Here is a 22,016-nt window from a genome sequence, read left to right on the forward strand (position 1 = left end):
CATTTGAATTTGCATTCAACAGTTTCCATCTTAGATTCTATTTCTAGGATGATTTCTTCAGTGGATTCCCTATCTGCATCATGAACTTCTTCGGTATCGCTAATTTCTAACTGGGTTTGAACATCGTTGTATTCCTCCTTACTAGAACACAGCAGCCTTTGCCTAACTCGAATATCATTCAGATTTGAGCCTTCATTAAATGTACTGACAAAACTAGCTATACATTTTATACGAGACTTAATAACTGCTCTCTTTTTTATGAGACCTTTTTGCTGGACAGGATCCATGGTGAAGGATAACAAGAAATAATGGATATGTTATAAAGGACTGGGAATGCCAGATTACTTACAGATCAGGAGAATGTATCCTTCCACAGCAGGGCTAAAAACCAAAGGGCACTGCGCGGGTGGGTTGCACTCTGGTGGTCACTTCTCGAACTACTGCTACGGATCTGGATTACTACTCCTTGGACTTTCCATCAATTGGGTTGGCAAGACTGTATTCGTCTGCGCAAGATGGCGGCAACACACGCTCCAATCTCGAAGTTTAAAATGAATGAGAACTGTATTAGAACTCAGTTAATCACATCACAAGTCACAGTATTTCATGTACAAAATGGTTGTGAATCACATACACGGCACGTTAGTTGAAGTCACTCATTTGTACCTTACTGCGCAGTACTTAGCACGTGGGTGGTTGTAAGTTTGGCGGTAAAACGAACACATTCGTACTTCACAAATGTAAACACTTGTAAATAAACTGTTATCACTAATAGACCTAAATGCGCAGATTATGAGATGTAATATCGTCACTGAATCACATGCGGCCCGGAGGACCAAAATGTTCGGTCTCGTTTTAGAGTTGCTTACTCGTGTTGAACGAGGCTTAGCTCTTCCCACAGTCCACGAAATGTACTTCATTAAGTGCAAAGGGAAGGCCAACATAATGTACATTACATACTTCATTTATTCACAAAACTATTTACACTGTACAAAATATACATTAGGACGCTGTGGTCCATGTTGTAGCGCACAAACACAATACTGTTACCCACGCTCGTCCAAGTCTCTGAACTCACTGACGCCGGTGAGGTGCGTGACTCTGTCCCCCTTCCACTGGGGCTGTAGCAGTCTGATTGTGCTGACCTCTGACGAAAGAAAACACATGGCGTTCAACACCGTGGTTTCCCATTTTCACACCTTGCAAATGTTGGACTGTACCTTAATTAAGGCCACGGTCGCTTCATCCCACTCCTAAACCTATCCCATCATCGGTGCGACGTAAAACAAATTGTAGAAAACGTACATTATATGCAGTAACGCCCCTAGCTATGCACAGGTATGATCAATAAACTCTTCATATTCGTGAAGAATGAAGTACGAAGCGTGTTTAAAAAGTGTTTGAGTGACTTTCAATGACCGTGGAAAAGTATGTATTTGAATGTGGATCCTAAATGTGTTGATAAATACAATGTAACTTCTTACACAATATCTTGATGGAAACTTACAGGAAAAGAAACCTTAAATCAGTCATTCCCAAGCTAGGGTGCAAGTATACCAAGTGTACGAGCCACTACGTTGATGTAAGCCTCGAACACGTTTTATTGCGAGTGCGCGAATTTCGCTTCACGCTGTATATATGACATATGATAAATAAATAATAAATACCAGACCACAAGAATGTGACGATGTTGTGAGATAAGAACTTTCATTCTGATGTTTACCATTGATAAGAGCAAATAATAACTTTCTTCTTTGAGAATTAGATTCTCAGTTGGTCATTTTGTTGCACCTCGTCTGCGTGTTCGGATACCAATCGACCAATGTTTGCAAACTGGGAATACATCATGCTTGTGCCGGTTTTATTTATATGTTGTAACCATCTCACAACTGTGACTGTGTTGATGAATTGGCCATAAGCGACGACTATGTGGCGAATGCGGTAATTTTCCCTGCATAGATTAACTTATGTTTTTCCATTGTATTGCAGCAACACTCATAGTAATTTTCTAGAGTTGTGATCAGATGAATCACGATTTCCATTGTTTTGCAGTCCATGAGATTCCATAAATCGTAAGTACTGGGAATAATCAACTTTAACATAGATTTCTGTTCATCTATAATAGGAAGGAATTATTGGTGGTTTATGACATTTGCCGTTAAAGAACTCTGATACTTCTGTATTTTTTTAAATATTAATGCATTCGTTAAATATCTTGCCACGGTTTTTTCTTTTTTTTTCTTTTTTTTTTTTTTTTCAAGAGGTATTTTGTTTCACACCCTATTTTAAACAATTCACAGCTCTAATTTCTTCCCTTCTCTATTATCCTTCTCCCCAACCCCTATGGGATACCACAGTTATAGTCAGAACCTGATTTTACCTCCGTTTAACTTGAGTACATACTGAATTCTTTACTTCCTTGAAAATCTTGTCCACAAGTCGCGTCCCATGACTTCGAGCAAAGAAGTTCCAAGAGACTTTGTTGTATACACTTATGTCACGCTATCCAACATGATTGTCTGTCTGAAATGGCTAGCTGCATAATCTCCAAATAGAATAGAGATCATGTTGAACAGTGGTGTATTTTGTTTTGTTTTTTTAATTTAAAAAGAGACAGGTTTGAGAAGCTTGATATAATTCTGTTACCAGCATTAAGCCAATGAAAAACAAAATAGATCATCAGAAATGTGAAGTAAATAGCTAATTAGGCAAAAGCCTTGAAGACGCCTCATTACACTTGATGTCAACTGTATTGTTCCAGTTTGTTAACTTGCTAGTATGTTGCTATATTACTCATTAAATCGTTTGTTCCAGATACTGGAGAGGATGGTGAAGAACAGGAAGAGGGTAAAGGTGAGAAGGAGAAGAAGGAGGGAGAGGAAAAGAAGAAAAAGGCCGAAAACCTTGGTGAGTTCAAAAAGCAGGATAATCTTATATATTAATTGTAGCCTCAACTTCTTGTATGAATGCCTAACCTTGTGATGCTGTCAGGTGAGGTTGGTGGATTTTGGGAGTGTTGTAAAATGTAACAACTCTTGTAACTGGGCCCATGGGAGTAATATACATATATTATGTAAAATAGTGCTAAGGGAAAATCTAAGAATAGTTTCCCCCCATGTAGTACGATTTATGCAATGAAGTAACTATCTAATTAAGAATGGAGGCCGTGGTCTTAAAAATCTCAAACAAGCATTGCTGAGTAACAAGATATTGGGCAAAGGAAAGGATGCTACATAACCTGGAAAGTTAAAGAAAAATGTAAGGAGGAATAAGGCACATAAGTGAAAATAGATCAGAAACCAATATAAAATTTTGAAATGAATATATATATATATTGAAATAATAAATCAAACCTCTGACAATTTACATGAAAGGAGGACTATACAAATATAATATTTTCCCAACCACTTACACGGATTACAAATACATTATATAAAAAAAAAGAGATAAGATATCCAAGAGAAAGAATGCCACAGGAAAGGAAAGGGACAAACAAGGAAAGGATGAATACTGCAATAAAAAGAGAAACCCAGAACGACAAGAAAAGGAAGATGTTCAGTTAGCAAATTCAAGTATACCAGCAGAAAAATTATCTGAGCAAAATGCAAATACTATATGTAGGTCACCACCACTTCCGTTATCACACAGATTAACACTAGGTGACCTAGTTCTACAACCAAATAACCACAATGTAGTTCCATTAAACCAGTTTTCACAATATCCCGAAGCACTGAACGAATAGAAGTGTGTATACAGTAGAAGTCGCACAGTTGCCAATACACCACACGCACACTTCAAAAGAAAGTTGTTACGAAGCTCGTCAATGAAAGGTTTTAAATACAAAGGGGCAAGTGAAATTTCGTCCTGGAAATGCCATGCTCCCAGTTTAATTTTGCAGGGAAAGTCTGTCCCAATGCAATTAAAAATATTTACAGTAAAGAAATCAGTTTGTCATACCTCATCATGAAGCAAATTGAACTGCTCGCAAATAAAGACATCTGGGCACATGTAAATAAGGACGAAGTTGATGTAGGATGTTGCTCCCTCCACACAGGCCTAAGTCCATCTCAATATTTCCAGAGGAAGGCCAAGTATTTATAGTGTGGAGTAGAATGAGAAATAAATCTGGAAGATTCCAGAGATTAGTGAAGCATGCGCGAATAAACGAGGCGGTCACGTGACGTCAGCCGGCAAAAAGGAAGTTAGTTTATCGAAGATGGTGAAGATGAATAGAGTAGAGTTCATGCAAAGTATGAAGTATGGAAGTTCACGGAAGTATGCAAGTTCCAGTTGGAGAAAAAATGCAGTTATATCATGATGAGGGTAAGTCCATACTAATCTTAGAAAAAAGGTTATGTGCGTGGCGAAAATTTGTTGTTCACGTAACTAATTTGAATTTTGTGACTAGTTTTCAGGAAAGATTTTCATTTTCAATGCCCGGCTGTTAGTATGAAAACTAAATCGAGGCGACCAACAATGTTCAAAGCAAGTAATACAGGTAGAACGTGCTGTGCGTGATAGAGTATTAAACAATTCCCATGTACTCTCAGAATTCCTGATACAAGTGAATGAGACACCGAACATTCTAGTGTTAATGTTCGATTTCATCTAAAATTTCTGCTAAGGACTGTGTTATCTTACATAGCTAACTTGGTGATTTCTAACACATCTCGTAAAGTATTACACGTAATTGCACTTGCGCCTCATGTCTCTTCTGATGTTGAGGAACTGTGCCACTGTACCCCCATTGTTGATGCATAAAACAACATTAATTTATATTCAATAGAGAATATTTAAGATAAACGTAAATATTATAAACAATATAATTTATTATATAGTGCATGTTTCGTCACGTAAGGGACATCATCAGCTATAATAAATTAATATTATTATATCAGAGACTTGGAAGACTTACTTTGATGAATTACTAAATGTGAATTGCATGCAGTCTACTCAAAAAGACAGTACCGGTACTACCTCCTGCAAGTCTGCCTCTGACAACAGGTTAGAATTAACATGGAATGATGTAGAATATGCCTGGAAATACATCAAAACTGGAAAACCAGCAGGGGCTGATGAAATTAATGGAGAAATGATCAAGGCAATGGGCATTTCTGGAAAACATTGGATCTACAGACTCTTTCGTAAGATCTGAAAAGAAGGGGACATACCAGTCGATTGGAAAACAGGCATCATAATTCCAGTCTTCAAGAAAGGAGACAGAAAGAAATGTTCCAAGTATAGAGGCATCACTTTAACATCTCAAGTTGGTAAACTTTATGAAAGAATTATAGAGCGTAAAATCAGACCCCTTATTGAAGAGAACCTCTTCGAAGAACAGTATGGATTCAGGAAGGGGAGATCAACTGATTTAATCTTTACAGTCCGTCAGTTAATGGAAAAATACTTTGAACACAACGGAGATTTGTGGTTAGCCTTTCTGGATATCAAGAAAGCATTTGATGCAGTGAATAGAGAGAAGGTGTGGGAAGCACTGAAGAAAATTGGAATACAGGATGACATGATACACCGGATCAAGAATTTGTATGAAGATACCCGAAGTAAAGTCAAAACACGTGTAGGAATGACTGAAACCTTTGATATAAAATCTGGGTTCAGTCAGGGTGGTGTTCTGTCTCCTCTTCTTTTCATCACTGTGATGAACGTGATCCAGAGAAAAGTTCAACCAAACCATTGGAGGTAAGAAAATGAAAGTTACATTGTTCGCGGATGATATATGCTTCTGGGGAGACTCTAAAGATGATCTTCAAGGACAAATTAATTCCTGGGCAGAATCTGCTAAAGAATTTGGATTCATCTTCAGCCAAGAGAAAAGTGATTTTATGGTCATGAAGAGATACGGGCAACCAATGGGACACATTGAAATGGAGGGGAAACAGCTACAGGTGAACCATCAGTTCAAATATCTTGGAAGCGTTATCTCTGATACTGGTTCTATAGATAACGAAATTTCCCACAGAATTCAGGCAGGTAGCAACTTTTACAAAATAGACATAATATGGAACAAGAAAATACCAACAAAATGTAAGAGAGTCATATATGAAACTTATTACGTACCAATCCTGACCTATGGTTGCGAAACATAGACAGTGAGAAACAAAGATGTTGGTAGAATCCAGGCAGCAGAAATGAAATTTGTCCGTAGCATGATCGGCAAAACCCGGAGGGACAGAGTCCGTAATGATTAAATCCGCAAGCAGGCTCAAGTTGTAAGATTGCAGGACAAAATAACAGTGCAGCGACTGAGATGGTATGGACATACGCGACGCATGGGTGATAACAGATTACCAAAAAAAAAAATGTACGATCTAAAACTTGAAGACAAAAGACCAAGAGGGCGACCAAGACTCGGGTACAAGGACATGGTGAAGATTGACATTCAACAGAGAGGACATACTTTGGAAAGCATTGAAAAAGGAGAGAAGTTCAAGGACCGCAACTGGTAGAGAAGCGTCGTTTGTCGACCCATCGCTTGGATGGAACGACGTGGGATTATGTGTGTATGTATGTATGTATGTGTGTATATCAGAATACAAAATAAGTATTTTTAAAATTGGCAAGATATATTAAAAAACATTGATGTATGGTATGACATTTAAAACATAATTTTAGCAAATTTTTTTCGTTAAAATAATAAGTCATATGATCGATAAAAACAGTTTAACATTGTCAAGAATTTAATTTAATGTACAATTCAACCCCTTGTTTATAATATTTAAGTTTATCTTAAATATTCTCTTTTGGATATATAGTCAGTACAGGATTATTATTATTATTATTATACCGAGCTCGACAGCTGCAGTCGCTTAAGCGTGGCCAGTATCCAGTAATCGGGAGATAGTAGGTTCGAGCCCCACTGTCGGCAGCCGGGAAGATGTTTTCCGTGGTTTCCCATTTTCACACCAGGCAAATGCCGGGGCTGTACCTTAATTAAGGCCACGGCCGCTTTCTTCCACTTCCTAGGCCTTTCCTATCCCATCGTCGCCATAAGACCTGTGTGTCGGTGCGACGTACAGCAAATAGCAATATTATTATTATTATTATTATTATTATTATTATTATATACATTTTATGGCCTTCATTGGACCACTCTAGCCAACTTCTTTGTATAAAGAATTTTTCAGTTTCCTGTCACCCCAGTAATTCTTCATTCTTCTTTCTTCATCGGAAATCACCCTTCCTATTGCCCGTTTGTTGATTCTGGTTTGCTTGTCTATGAGTTTCCTGATTTTGTTGGTTTTGTTTCTCAGGTCTTCCACTGTAAATTTGTAGTTCATCCTTATCCTCCTTGTTTTCTGTAATCCACTTAATGTTGCGCTTACTATTCCATAATTTTTCTATTATTCTCCTGATGATCCTGTTCTCTGGTGTCTTGATTAGATGTCCAAAAAATGAAATGCGTTTCTTCCTGATTGTGCTCATTACTGGTTCTATTTCCTTGTAGACTGTTTCATGAGAATCTACTCTCCAGTGTCTATCTTTTTGGTATGATTTGTTGTTGCACATTCTAATGATTCTTCTCTCTATCTTGAGTATTTTGTCTATTTGTGCAGTGTTAGTTGTTTTGAAGATAGTTTCACTTGTGTATGTTATTTCTGGTTGAGTGACTGTTTTGTAGTGTTTTAATTTTGTTCCCTATTGACAGGCCCTCTTTTTTTTGGTAGGTATTCCTTGTAACATATTTTGCTCTGGTGAATTTATTTATTCTGTTATGCCATGCTGGCTTTTCATTGAGGTTATATGTTATTTCTCCCAGATATTTAAATGTATCTACAATTATGATTTCTTTGTTCCTATGGCAATTTTGTTTGAGTGGTGGGTCAGTAAACATGAATACTGTCTTCTAAAAAGATATTCAAAGACCAATTTTTTGTGCTAATTCCTGTAGTGATATCACTTGTTCTGTGGTTTCTTGATTATTGTTGGACAAGAGAGCAAGGTCATTAGCAAACCCTGGGCCTTTTATTGGCAATTTTCTTTCCATGGTATGCTCTTGGGGAACTATTCTGTGCCGTCTTTCTCATACGGCCAACTGGAATGGTTTCAAAAGTTCTTTTAGTATGCTTGTTTGGCCCTTTTAACAGTTCCTTTGCGAGCCTGTATCCTGTTTCTTTTGTACCCATTTTTCTGTGCAATGTCGGGCTTGTCCTTAGGAAATCCTGCACACAGTTTCTGGGCCTACAAAATGTGTTTCTGCTCCTTTCCTGGCTAGTTTATCTGCCTTTTCATTTCCTCCTATACCTGCATGCCCTGGTACCCTTATTATTTTGATAATGTTGTACTTTGAGAGCTTCAGGAGAAGTGAGTGGCAATACCAGGGTTTCTATACACTAGGATACGCAGATGACCTAGTAATTGCAGTATGAGGTAAGGTGATGACTGTTATAAAGGTCTCGTGCAAAGATCACCCAACCTTGTGGAGAACTGGTGTCGGGAAGAATATCTACCCTGTTCGTTGAGCATAGCTATGATTTTTTTCACCACAAGGTTCCACAGAAGAGGCGAAAGAACTCTTCCCTGAGCACAGCCTCGGGTGGCCCTAACCGTCGTTTTTTTCTTCAGACAGGGCTGCTTTTATTTTCGATCCGTGTAACGTGGATTTAATCCATTTGACGGCTGTTTTACTCATCTTGATCTTTTCCAGTGCTTTGATCATAGTCATAGGTTGTATTGCTGAAGGCTCCTTCTATATCTAGAAAACCAAATTCAGTAACTGCAGTCCCTTGTGTGGCCAGTATCCAGTATTCGGGAGATAATGGGTTCGAACCCCCCTTTTGGCAGTCCTGAGGATGGTTTTCCGTGGTTTCCCATTTTCACACCAGGCAAATGCTGGGACTTACCTCACTTGAGGCCAATGCCGCTTCCTTCCCGCTCCTAACCGTTTCCTATCCCATCGTCGCGATAACGCCTATCTGTGTCAGTGCGACGTAAAGCCAATTGTACAAAAATATATATATATATATCTATCTAGAAATGCCGCCAGTGCAATTTCTTTATATTCTACGCTTTCCTCTAGTTTACAAACCAACTGGTGGAGTGCTACTTCAGTGAATCTGCCAGGTGTATATGCAAACTGATTTTCATGTAACGTTGAGTTCAATTGCACCGTTCTTGTGATATGTTTATCCAGAATTTTCTCCATTGCTTTCAGCATGACTGAGAAACATAATGGTCTGTATGCTTTAGCTTGGGCATAGTTTGCCCTTCCAGGCGTAGGTATGAATATTGCTTTTGCTTCAGACCATGATTTCGGCATGTACCCTAAAGCTAGACTAGCTCTAAGAGGTCAGTTAGGGCATTGACCAGTATCTCCCATCCTTCCCGTAAGAGTATCCAAAGTATCTCACCTGGCCCCGGAGCCTTTATAGGGTGAAACGTGTCGATTGCCCATTTTACATGGTTGTGTTTTATTATTCTGTTGGCACAGTTCCAGTCTGCTCTTCGAGCTCCGGTCTCTGTTCCAACAGTTTCTTTTTATCGTCTTCTCAGCCTCAGGAAAGTGACGCCATTAGCATCTCCAGCGTGTCCTTCCCCGTCTGAGTAAACGACCCATCTGGTTTCTCCAGTGTCCCCACCTGATTTATATGGGTTGCTTTCAGAACCTTCTGGAGCCTTGCTGTTTCAGTGTGTGATTCCACTTTTTCACCGAAACAGTCCCCAAGATCTTTTTGCTGTCCGTATCCTAGGTTATTCTCGGCGAGTTTTGTATGATATACGTCCCACATACCATTTCTAGATGATATTCTATACAACATCCTAACCTCCTTTTTTCATTTTGGCTAGTTTGTTGTTCCACCACTTTACTTTTTTGGTGTTTTTCTTTTCTTTGAGAGGACAGTTGTCATGGAATGAGTCTATAATGGCCTCTTATAATAGTTCCACTGCCTCATCCAATTCATTCTGTCCTCACGTTATTTGGAAGTTTTTGTACAGCCTTTCCCAGAACTTCTCTGTATCTATCCCAGTTAGTTCTTTTTGGGTCTCTGTACATCTCAATCCACATAGTCTCGCATCTATTGCAAATCTGATGTGCTGGTGGTATGCCGATTATGGTACCTCCGGCACCTTTAAGTCTTTAATAAAGTTTGCAATAGCTGTAGTATTTAGTATAATGTCCTATTACCTCCCTGCGATTTTTTTATTTATAAGTGTACCAGATCCATAATAGACTATATCTTAACAGACTTTCAATTCAGGAAATCTGTTAGGAATGTATGAGTTTTTCGTGGATTTTTCGATGATGCAGACCACCATCTGATCTGTAGTGAACTAAGTATCTCTAGGCCTAGGGTAGAGAAAGTGAAATCTATCTGCAAACGAATAAGGGTAGAAAATCTCCAGGGCGAGGAAATTTGACAGAAGTACATGGTTATGATTAGTGAGAAGTTTTGAACAGTAGACAGTAAGCGGGTTCAGGATATAGAAAGTGAATGGGTGGCATACAGGAATGCTGTAGTAGAAACAGCAAGGGAATGCCTAGGAACAACTGTGTGTAAAGATGGGAAAAGGCGAACATCTTGGTGGAATGATGAAGTGAGAGCAGCCTGTAAACGAAAAAAGGCTGATCAGAAATGCCTCCAAACCAGGGCCGAGGCAGGCAGGGATTTGTACGTAGATGAAAGAAACTGAGCAAAACAAATAGTTGTTGAATCCAAAAAGAAGTCTTGGGAAGATTTTGGTAATAACCTGGAAAGGCTAGGTCAAGCAGCAGGGGAAACCTTTTTGGACAGTAATAAAGAATCTTAGGAAGGGAGGGAAAAAGGAAATGAACAGTGTTTTGAGTAATTCAGGTGAACTCATAATAGATCCCAGGGAAGCACTGGAGAGGTGGAGGGAATATTTTGAACATCATCTCACTGTAAAAGGAAATCATCCTGGTGGTGTTGCAAACAGCCAAGCTCACGGGGAGGACGAAAATGATGTTGGTGAAATATACCTGGACTTCCTCGAATACACCAAAATTGACAACGAATTCGAAAACATTCTCTTTTGGGCCAGATATGTCGACGATGTCTTTGTAATCATGAATGAGAAATCAATTAACGCACCCACCACCCTCTTAAGACTCAACAATATTGATCCTCATATCAAATTCACACTAGAATCCGAATCAAATCAAAAAATCAACTTTCTAGATTTAACCATCATTAGAAACTCAGATTCTTTCAGTTATAAAATTTTCAGAAAACCCACTCAAACAGCCTCCACCATTCACCAAGATTCAGTGCACCCCCAGTCCCACAAACGAGCCACATACAACAGCCTAGTTCACCGAGCCTTCAGCATACCTATGTCCAATAAGGATCTAAAAAACGAACTCAACACAATCCGCGGAATCGCAAAATTCAACGGCTTCAGCAATCATTTTATAGAAAGGATAATCAATAAACACAAACATCGCCCAAAAACTACCCTCAAAAAAGAAATAACCAAACCTCTAACATTTTCCACCTTCACGTTCAACAATGATATCTACAAGTTAACCAACATCTTTAAGAAACAAGGCGTTAAAATAGCCTTCAAAACCAACAATAAGAACATGAACGTTTTATACAATACTTCACACATCAACAAGACCAGCAGTTTTTTTTAAATCAGGAGTTTATAGGATCAAATGTACTACCTGTAAAAAAACCTACATCGGGCAAACCGGGAGAAACTTCATTATCAGATACCACGAGCACACTAACGCAATAAAATACAACAGGTTTTCAGCCATCGGCCAACACATGCAAGATTATAACCATAATTTCACCAATATTGAACAAGACATGGACATCCTCGTATTAGCAAACAAGGGGCCTTTACTCAACATAATGGAAAATTACTACATCACCTAGACCAATACTTTAATGCCAGTCACAATCCCAATGAAATCTCAGAGAAACCCAACATACTCTTCGATCTATTTATCACTTTCCTCAGAAACAATAATGCAGCCAACCTAAATTCAATCCTAAATTTAATCAAAGGTACTTTTCCAAGACAATTACACTTTCTCCCGCACCCTTCAGCCCCACCTTAAGCCCTCTTCCTAAGCCATATTTCATTACAATACGAGAACTTACTGATTTCCATGATTATAATTTTTACAACACGCCATTTATACTTTATTCTTTGTTAAAAACCTCTTAGTATGTATATTCCTTGTATTATTAACTATTACCATAACATCTCATTTCACTTGTTATTCTTTAAAATTACATTTTCTTAGGATTTCGCCACAAATGATCTTTGCTCCAATACGGCTGATGATGACCCCTAGATGGGTCGAAACTAGTACCGTGTAATTTATAATTTTGTGAATATATTGTGGTATTGAAAAGGTGGAAACGTTTACGTTGTTATTATTATTACTTATATATTATTCTCAGTTCAATACGGACCAAAAACATGGAATTCATAACCATCAATGGTGAAATTATGCTTGAGGAAGTGGAAAGGATGGTAAATAAACTCCATTGTAATAAGGCAGCAGGAATAGATGAAATTAGACCTGAAATGGTGAAGTATAGTGGGAAGGCAGGGATGAAATGGCTTCATAGAGTAGTAAAATTAGCGTGGAGTGTTGGTAAGGTACCTTCAGATTGGGCAAAAGCAATAATTGCACCTATCTATAAGCAAGGGAACAGGAAGGATTGCAACAACTATCGAGGTATCTCATCGATTAGTATACCAGGCAAAGTATTCACTGGCATCTTGGAAGGGAGGGTGCGATCAGTCGTTGAGAGGAAGTTGGATGAAAACCAGTGTGGTTTCAGACCAGTGAGAGGCTGTCAGGATCAGATTTTCAGTATGCGCCAGGTAATTGAAAAATGCTACGAGAGGAATAGGCAGTTATGTTTATGTTTCGTAGATCTAGAGAAAGCATATGGCAGGTACCGAGGGAAAAGATGTTTGCCATACTGGGGGACTATGGAATTAAAGGTAGATTATTAAAATCAATCAAAGGCATTTATGTTGACAATTGGGCTTCAGTGAGAATTGATGGTAGAATGAGTTCTCGGTTCAGGGTACTTAGACAGGGCTGTAATCTTTCACCTTTGCTGTTCGTAGTTTACATGGATCATCTGCTGAAAGGTATAAAATGGCAGGGAGGGATTCAGTTAGGTGGAAATGTAGTAAGCAGTTTGGCCTATGCTGACGACTTGGTCTTAATGGTAGTCTGTGCCGAAAGCCTGCAGTCTAGTATGTTGGGACTTGAAAATACGTGCAATGAGTATGGTATGAAAATTAGCTTCTCGAAGACTAAATTGATGTCATTAGGTAAGAAATTCAACAGAATTGAATGTCAGATTGGTGATACAAAGCTAGAACAGGTCGATAATTTCAAGTATTTAGGTTGTGTGTTCTCCCAGGATGGTAATATAGTGAGATTGAATGAAGGTGTAGTAAAGCCAATGCATTGAGCTCGCAGTTACGATCAGCAGTATTCTGTACGAAGGAAGTCAGCTCCCAGACGAAACTATCTTTACATCAGTCTGTTTTCAGACCAACTTTGCTTTACAGGAGCGAAAGCTGGGTGGACTCAGGATATCTTATTCATAAGTTAGAAGTAACAGACATGAAAGTAGCAACAATGATTGCTGGTACAAACAGGTGGGAACAATGGCAGGAGGGTACTTGGAATGAGGAGATAAAGGCTAATTTAGGAATGAACTTGATGGATGAAGCTGTACGCATAATCCGGCTTCGATGGTGGGGTCATGTGAGGCGAATGGAGGTGGATAGGTTACCTAGGAGAATAATGGACTCTGCTATGGAGGGTAAGAGAAATAGAGGTAGACCAAGACGATGATGGTTAGACTCGGTTTCTAACGATTTAAGGATAAGAGGTATAGAACTAAATGAAGCCACAACACTAGTTACAAATCGAGGATTGTGGCGACGTTTAGTAATTTCTCAGAGGCTTGCAGTCTGTACGCTGAAAGGCATAACAGTCTATAATGATAATGTATGTATGTAGGCTTTCCTAGGTTTAATATCATCAACTCAGTTCCAATAATAAACTCAGACTCGCCCCTCACATTGCAGTCGTACTGCCCCATGCCGTGTGGTGTGAATTTGAATCTTCTCCAAGGACTAGGTGTTCGCCTTTCCTCTTTGCATTGCAATTTAGGTTCTCAACTTCTTCTGATGGGGGCAGATTAGTTGAGTCATATGGGACTTATGTAGAACGTATGGTTATTTCCCTGGGACCTTCCCAATTTCCAAGTTTCATCTTGGCCGCCACTGAGTCCTTCGAACAATGTTCCTGTAACAGAAGGCATTTCAGTTTTCTGCTCACAAGTAAACATGTTCTAGGCATATTCGATGTAGATTACCTCCAGATTCTCCCGTCCTGCTACTCTACCCTTAACTACCCATGGCTCTTGTATAAGTGCCACATCGATAGCCTCGAACTTGAACTTCCTGACGAAATTAGCAACTGCTGATTTTTTATGTTATTGGTTGGCCTGTAGAACTTTCAGTACCATCCTTGCCAACGCTAGGTTTTGTTTTTCCCTTAATTACTTGAAATTTGATCTGCTGAAGTCCAAGCTTGGCCGTAAATCCTCTCTTCTTGAGCTCTTCAAAATCTCTTTCATTAAGGGCCAAAACAATTGTCGTTCCTGTGTCATCAGTAGTTGTTGCATTCAGCACTCTCCACTCTTTCGTTGGAAGTTTGGTGTCATGCTGATGTATCCTGACAAATCGCATCATCAGCCTTCATCTTGTCACATGGAGGAGGAAACATGGTGATGACCTTTGTAGTATTCAGCACCTTCTTGGCTTCTGTCACCTCCAAATTCTCCCCTTTCAAAGGGTTGCACTTGGCCACTGTCTATTCCAACCAGCTTTTATTTTCTGGATTTGCACAGATCAGTACCATTGCTCCACGTTCCAGCCTTGGAGACTAATGGAAGCCTGGAAAGCATCCGTCCAACAGTGGTTTCATGTGCGCTATCAGTGCGGATGAAAGTTCCTTTGTGTCTTCCTCCTTCAGTTTCCCGTCTGGAAATGTTTTAGGTATTATTGCTACATTGATTGAAGTTAGTCTTTCCGAAAAGGACGTGACCCTCTCTTCTTTCTGTTTCTAGGCAGGCGGTTTTGTAAACTAAGTTGATGGCGTACTATCCCCCGACCTTGGCCTTTTGGGTGTTGTGAGAAGGATAGGCTCTCGGCGATCCCTGTTCCTTGGCTTCTTTCCTCTCTCTCTTCCTTTCCTCGTAATATGCACTGTTGTGAGGTGGTCTTTCGATACGAAATCTGTTGATTTTCGATGCAGAAATCTTCAGTTCTGTCTCTACGGATGTTACTGATTTGCTTGTGGCAGCAGTCGTCTTTACGGGAGCTTCTGTTGCCATTTCTTGTTTTGAGTCGGCGACTTCCTGTCCAATTGTCTCCAGTTTTTCATCTTGGGCTTGCTTCCAGATCTGCTTCCATGGCTTCCCTTGATGTTTATGCTTTTGAATTGGTTCTTTATAAGCATCCATATTTCAATCTATCTGAGGTTTGTGCCCCTTTTAGGGTCCTGAGCGTCGTTCTCACCATCCATGGTGAGACATACAGCCAGGCATTTTCCTCCCGCAACTCAGGCTCTCTGTAGCAGAGACCAGGTCTCTGTTGTCCGTCCAGCGGTCCGTCCCTGGCCCGAACCTAGCCAGGTTGGTTCCCCATTCAGTAGGCCTACTCACGTGGTCTCCACTTGGCATTATCATGACCGAGTTCACAGCCATGACTTTCCCCCTAGGTTGGGGTAGCCCTTTTCCCAACGCGCGGCTTGTCCAGGCTACGTAGAGCAAAGTGATGTGTTGGTTCCAGCCCTCCGCAGTGAGCCTTCACCTCGACCACCAGCCCAACTCACCTGAACCACCGTATCACCTATTTGGAGGAACTATGGATGCCTCCCTGACATGTGTGGGAGAGGTTCCACTTCCAAGAAGCTTTGAATTGGGCTAGTAACAATCACAATGCCTCAAGGTGTTTTCTGGCAATACCTGTCCGCGAGAGGATATTTTACAAGGGTTGGGCCTTAAATAGTGGCAACACTACTGTGGACAAGGTATGCAACGGAATCTAATATTGGCGCTGATAGCACACGTTGGTTACATACCTACCTTACCTCAGAGCAAATGGACTCGCCCTTCCCAGATCACCTGCGTACGCCCAAGCGAAAGAAACACGGTCTCTTGTGAGCTAGCTGTCTAACATAACGTCACTATGTTTTCCCAACAGGAACAACGGAATTGGATCAAGATTGAATGCGGCAGAGGTCATACAGCACGACAGTGTCATCAGGGTCTTCAAGTGGCTTGCAGGGAATCTGCATTGCCTTACAGAACAGTGACACGTTGGGCAAAAGCCTTCAGCGATGATCTGCAAACTGTGGCGGACACTCATCGGGTAGGTCGTCCTACGTGCAATACTGGACAGTGATCGAAACCAGGCGATTTGCGAGCTCGCCCAAGAAACCGGATTAGCGCATATGACTGTGCTTCACATCCTGAAGGAACGCCTGGGCATGCGAAGAATTGAATCATGGTGGGTTCCGCATGATTTGACGGAAATGCACAAATGGTTCCGTTACGACGCTGCTGACACAGTTGTGACTTCGATTTGATTCCAAAGATGATTCACTTCAGAACTGTTGCAGAGATTCGACAGGCAGTAGACCGCTCCATCGCACCATCAACAGAACAGGCTCTGCTGAAGGTATGCTACGACTTCCACATCGCTGGCAACGATTTATACACAACGCTGGTGATTGCATTGACGGACAGTAAAGGTTGCTAACATGTAACCCTTTTGTATCTGTTGTAAATAAATAGTTGCCACTAGTCAAGGTCCAACCTTTGTATTTCCCTCAGACCCTCCAGACAATTCCGGACTGCCCCCCCTATCCGTCACCTGGGACGCGCCCGAAAGAAAACCCCCTCAGGTGCCAACATGTAGCTGGAACCTTCATGAGCACAGCGGTGATTGTTGCTTCCAATTTATCTGAGGTTGGTTTCTATCGGTACACTTCTTTCTTTGCTCGTTCCTTGGGAAAAAGTCGCAGGGTTTAAGGTCTGGACTGCGGGGCAGCTATTCATGTGAGGCCACTTTTGCCTCTCCAGATGGCAAGAACAGGCATCAGCCAATGATGCTGCAAAACTGATGTTTAATTTCCTACGAATAATACACAAGGACGGGGTGTTTTTTTTCCTTCCAAGGCTCTTCCCTGTGCTACTTCGGTTTGATACAGTCTGAAGATTTTGTTCCGATTTAAATCAGAAGAGAGGTAAATTCGCTTGCTTCGCGATCTCCCATAGTGAGATTCCACACCCTTGAATTTCTGTATAAATGTTATGACAGATTCCTTACGATACCGGAATAGGGGCTCCTTTCTATCACCTCCTCTGGGTCTCCACTGGTAGCAGAGAGCCATTCTTTTAAATCGTTGTAAAACTCCTCCGACTCTATGTTTAGTAATCCTCAATCTTATTTTTCACTTCATTCTCTACGTAGTACAAATAATTTGTAGTAAACCGAGCTCGATAGCTGCAGTCGCTTAAGTGCGGCCAGTATCCAGTATTCGGGAGATAGTAGATTCGAACCCCACTGTCGGCAGCCCTGAAAATGGTTTTCCGTGGTTTCCCATTTTCACACCAGGCAAATGCTGGGGCTGTACCTTAATTAAGGCCACGGCCGCTTCCTTCCCACTCCTACCCCTTCCCTGTCCCATCGTCGCCATAAGACCTATCTGTGTCGGTGCGACGTAAAACAGGTAGCAAAAAAAAAAAATTTGTAGCTTCTGGTCTTGAACCTGTCCTTGGTCTTTGGCGAGCTGGCGGAGTTTCTTTGATGTATTTTAGGAGGAAAGTGCCTTGTTTCTGCTTCTCCTGAATGGAACTTCTGAATATCCACCATTTTCAGAAGTGTACATCATTTCTACCCGAGGCCTCCTCTGCGATTGCACCTCGGATATTCAGGCATTCCTTTTTCAGAGTATCTGTGAATAAAAAGAAAAAATTGTGATGAGATTCAGCAAGTACTATACCGATCGCGATCTACAAAGAACATTGTACTTCAACAACGGAACTTTGATTGCATACAAATTAGTAGTTATTTACATGCATTATTAACCTTTATTGTGCTGCATCGTTAAAGCAACAGTACTAATGGTTTCCAACGACACAAGGTTTTACTACCTACAATAATCTACAGAAAGCTGATAGTTGTTGTGATTGATGATGGTTTCTTACCTACCAACTTTGGCTCTGGTTACTTTCCAGTTGTTTCTGTCGCTAGAACGTTTCCTAGCATCATGAGGGGCAACAATGCAAACAGCACTTCCCATTATAAAAAGGATTTCCTTTGTAAAAACATTAAAATAACACAGCTAACAGTCGAAACAGCTTCACCAACAAAAGTACCAGCACGTAATATCTGTTTGTGTGTGCGTTGCATCATGGGTAGGCTATATGAATACTCCACTCTGATTCACTGTTGGCGGACTTGGCCGTTTTGATTCACACGCACACTGGACTTGGCCATGTTTTGATCCCAATGTCCAACTATAAGCTCAGTTTTGAAGTACTTCTGTTCTTCTTTTGAAACAAACAGGTTCCATACTTGAATTCAGCATGAAAATTCATACAATAATAGATCAAAACATCCCTTTAGTGAAAAATGGACACGTTGAACTTTGATACTACCCTACTCATTTGCTTCTTCAGTACGAGATTACAATGATACTAAAAGGGATCATTTTATAGTTAAAGGCGCACTAAAAGAGTAACTGATATGAATTATAAAATGATTAATGAAATGTAGGAAGAGTTCCAGGAAGGTATTCTGTGTATAGTAACAACCTAATCAAGTTACAAATGTATAGTAAAATAGTAATGTAAGTTAATGAATATCTTGAATAATTATATAATGGGTAAGGTAATATAAGAAGTGTCCAAAATCAGAATTTTACATACATTAACAAACTAAATGAACTACTTTGAATGATTATAAAATAAGTAATTAAATCTAAGGAAAGTCCAAGATTAGTATTGCATGTACAGTAAGACTTGACCTAATCCAGTTTAAAAATCTACTTCAGATTGAAGTTTTAAAAACATAATTTGAGACTTGCTCACTGGACAACCTTGACATCTTTCTGTTATAGTATGACTTTGCTTTGAGAATAATAATGTCCTTTTTTCGTGTGTGTAAAACGAAGATCTTACATTGCGGAGTAAATATTTCGTTTAGTATCTTCACTCATGGTTCGCAATATGGAGAGTCTGTTAGTGAATGTCGGCTCATTTTCGGGGTAATGTCATGCGGAGTGTTTCAATTCAGGCAAGAGGATAAACCACGCACTGTCACTGTTTCAAAGCTTTGCTGTTTCGAAGCATCGATTTAACTGACATGTACAGAACGACTGGATTTTCTGTTCACGTGACACGACACAATGCATTTTCACTGCTTCATAACAGTGAAGCGTTGTTGTGTCGATGCATCAAGACAGCTGATTGCACGGGATCAGTGTTTTGAACCACACACACTAGCTAACTGCTGGCCAGACACAATATTGCATCATTTCCAGACACCTTTCGCCATTCGTTGTGTGGAGAAAGAACGGACCAACAATGGAAGGCGATGTCATTCCACAAACCAGTCATCTTCAGACGTCCCTGCGCATTTTCAAACAAATGCGCGGATTCGTATTCACCCAGTAATGACAGTTGTCTTTTTACAAAACTGCCAACATAATATCTGATCACAACACATTGTCAATCAATTCCGGCCAATCATTGTCATACCAGATAGGGTTCAGCGAACTTCATCCTGCGGTCACAGTCTTCAGGGGGCAATTCCAATTCCTTGGAATAGTGTGACTTCAATATCCTAGATAAGTCGATTTTCAGAATGGTTCTAACTGCATGAACCATAATTGTTTTTGGATCTGACATCACATTAATACCACATTCAACCCTCCACCACCTTCCCACGCATATCATTGATCTCCAAACGACATATCACGCTGCTATATTGGTGCTCTCTTCTGCACGTAAACTTTATCACCTGCAACAAAGATACATAGTGCCAAAGGAAACCTTATGGTCGTGTGTGTATAATGGTTTGGTTTCAGTCAAATCAGATAACCAAGGAAAAAAAATTACAATAATTTAAAAATGGGGAGTGATTTATCAAAATCCACCCAACTCATTAGATCATCTCAGCTGCAGAACCTATTTCTCCTGACTTTCTCATGATCATGTTCCACTTCTGTCTTTTTAGCTCTACCCTAGTTCCCTTTCCTAACTTATGATTAGTGCTGGGATTTTTATGTAGTTTCAAGTGGCTAAATTTGTAACAAAAAGCACCAAAATAAGTGGAGTGGGCAAAATATGTAATATTTAATATAAAGTTACCATTCTGTTACAAAACATGCTTTATATTAAATTTTATAGCACAATCAGCAACTTCTTAATTTTCTCTGGAGCCATATATCAGATAGATATTCAGTACAGACTTATAATTATCTGAGTTACAATATTCAAAACATGTCTATGCATTTCATTTTTAGCGCAGTGAATAATTACGTATTTTTAAATGTTTTTCCGGTCATTGAGATAAGTTTATTACTGACATTACTCGGGATGTTTTTAGATGCATAGAAAGATCTTTCAGAGTCACATGCGTAACTGGGGCAAATTTTAGGAGTGAAATTTTTGGTGGAGAAATGTCCTCATGTTGATCAACATCTCCATTTAGGATCCAGCACATGCTGTGTAGTGTTGAAAAACCAGAATTTCTCTCAGCACTTAGTTTTTCAGTTGCATCTTCCATGACACCTATAGAATCTTGCAGTTGCAGCCCTGATGTTTCTAGACATCCAGTGTTTTCTTGAAACCAGGTGGAGTTGCCGCTGATGTAGGCTATTGAGGAGACCACTTTGGTGTTACTAAAGGCAGTTTGTTACTCACAAATAGATACGGTACTTTTAAGACTACAACATTTTATAGCATCTACTGTCAGAATTTTTATTATGGACACTCGAGTTTAGGCGTCAATTACTCTCAAACTGATAGGCCTGTTGCAATATGAGTTATACCAATATTATCCTTGTTTAATTCTGCATTAGGGTGTATAGGATAAATTGTTTTTCCAGTTCCAACTGAGCTCGATAGCTGCAGTCGCTTAAGTGCGGCCGGTATCCAGTAATTGGGAGATAGTGGGTTCGAGCCCCACTGTCGGCAGCCCTGAAGATGGTTTTCCGTGGTTTCCCATTTTCACATCAGGAAAATGCCGGGGCTGTACCTTAATTAAGGCCACGGCTGCTTCCTTCCCATTCCTAGGCCTTTCCTATCCCATCGTCGTCGTAAGACATAAAACATATGTGTCGGAGCGACGTAGAGCAAATAGCAAAAAAAAATTCCAGATCAATAATTTTTTATTTGTGGTTGTAGTAAATGTACGGGGTTTTGGCTGCCTCTTTAAGAACCGCTCGCTTATAAATACCTACAAGGAAAACTGCGTATTTGGTGGTAATGAAATTTTTATATGTTACAGCCACATATTCGTAGTGTAATACTCGTTACAATTTATTTCAACCACCCCTAAGAATATTATAATTTTTCTTAGCCCAGGATAAAATTACAACGGGAAACTAGGGTTTGTTTTTAAGCACTCGACTGGTTATCAGAAACTACAACCACTGTACAGTGTGGTACCGATCGCAGTGCGCACACAACTTCCCATCAATGTTTATAAATTCAGTATCACACTGTACAGCTACAGTGGCTGTAGTTCAATCAATCATTCAATCAATCAATCAATCAATCAATACTGATCTGCATTTAGGGCAGTCGGCCAGGTGGCAGATTCCCTATTTGTTGTTTTCCTAGCCTTTTCCTAAATGATTTCAAAGAAATTGGAAATTTATTGAACATCTCTCTTGGTAAGTTATTCCAATCCCTAACTCCCTTTCCTATAAATGAATATTTGCCCCAGTTTGTCCTCTTGAATTCCAA

General features: G+C 40.0%; 1 protein-coding gene across 3 annotated transcripts in view; it reads left to right on the forward strand.

The window, feature by feature from the left end:
• The window catches only part of LOC136878887 (zinc finger protein on ecdysone puffs), a 298,143-nt gene that overhangs the window by 258,271 nt on the left and 17,856 nt on the right, over nucleotides 1-22,016 (forward strand). For all 3 annotated transcript variants that reach the window (XM_067152463.2, XM_067152465.2, XM_068228848.1), the window contains one exon: nucleotides 2,815-2,907. In XM_067152463.2, coding sequence (XP_067008564.2) covers nucleotides 2,815-2,907 — 93 coding nt within the window. The remainder of the gene's footprint in view (nucleotides 1-2,814; nucleotides 2,908-22,016) is intronic.

The sequence above is a fragment of the Anabrus simplex genome, chromosome 8 (assembly GCF_040414725.1).
Source record: "Anabrus simplex isolate iqAnaSimp1 chromosome 8, ASM4041472v1, whole genome shotgun sequence".
Lineage (NCBI taxonomy): Eukaryota > Metazoa > Arthropoda > Insecta > Orthoptera > Tettigoniidae > Anabrus > Anabrus simplex.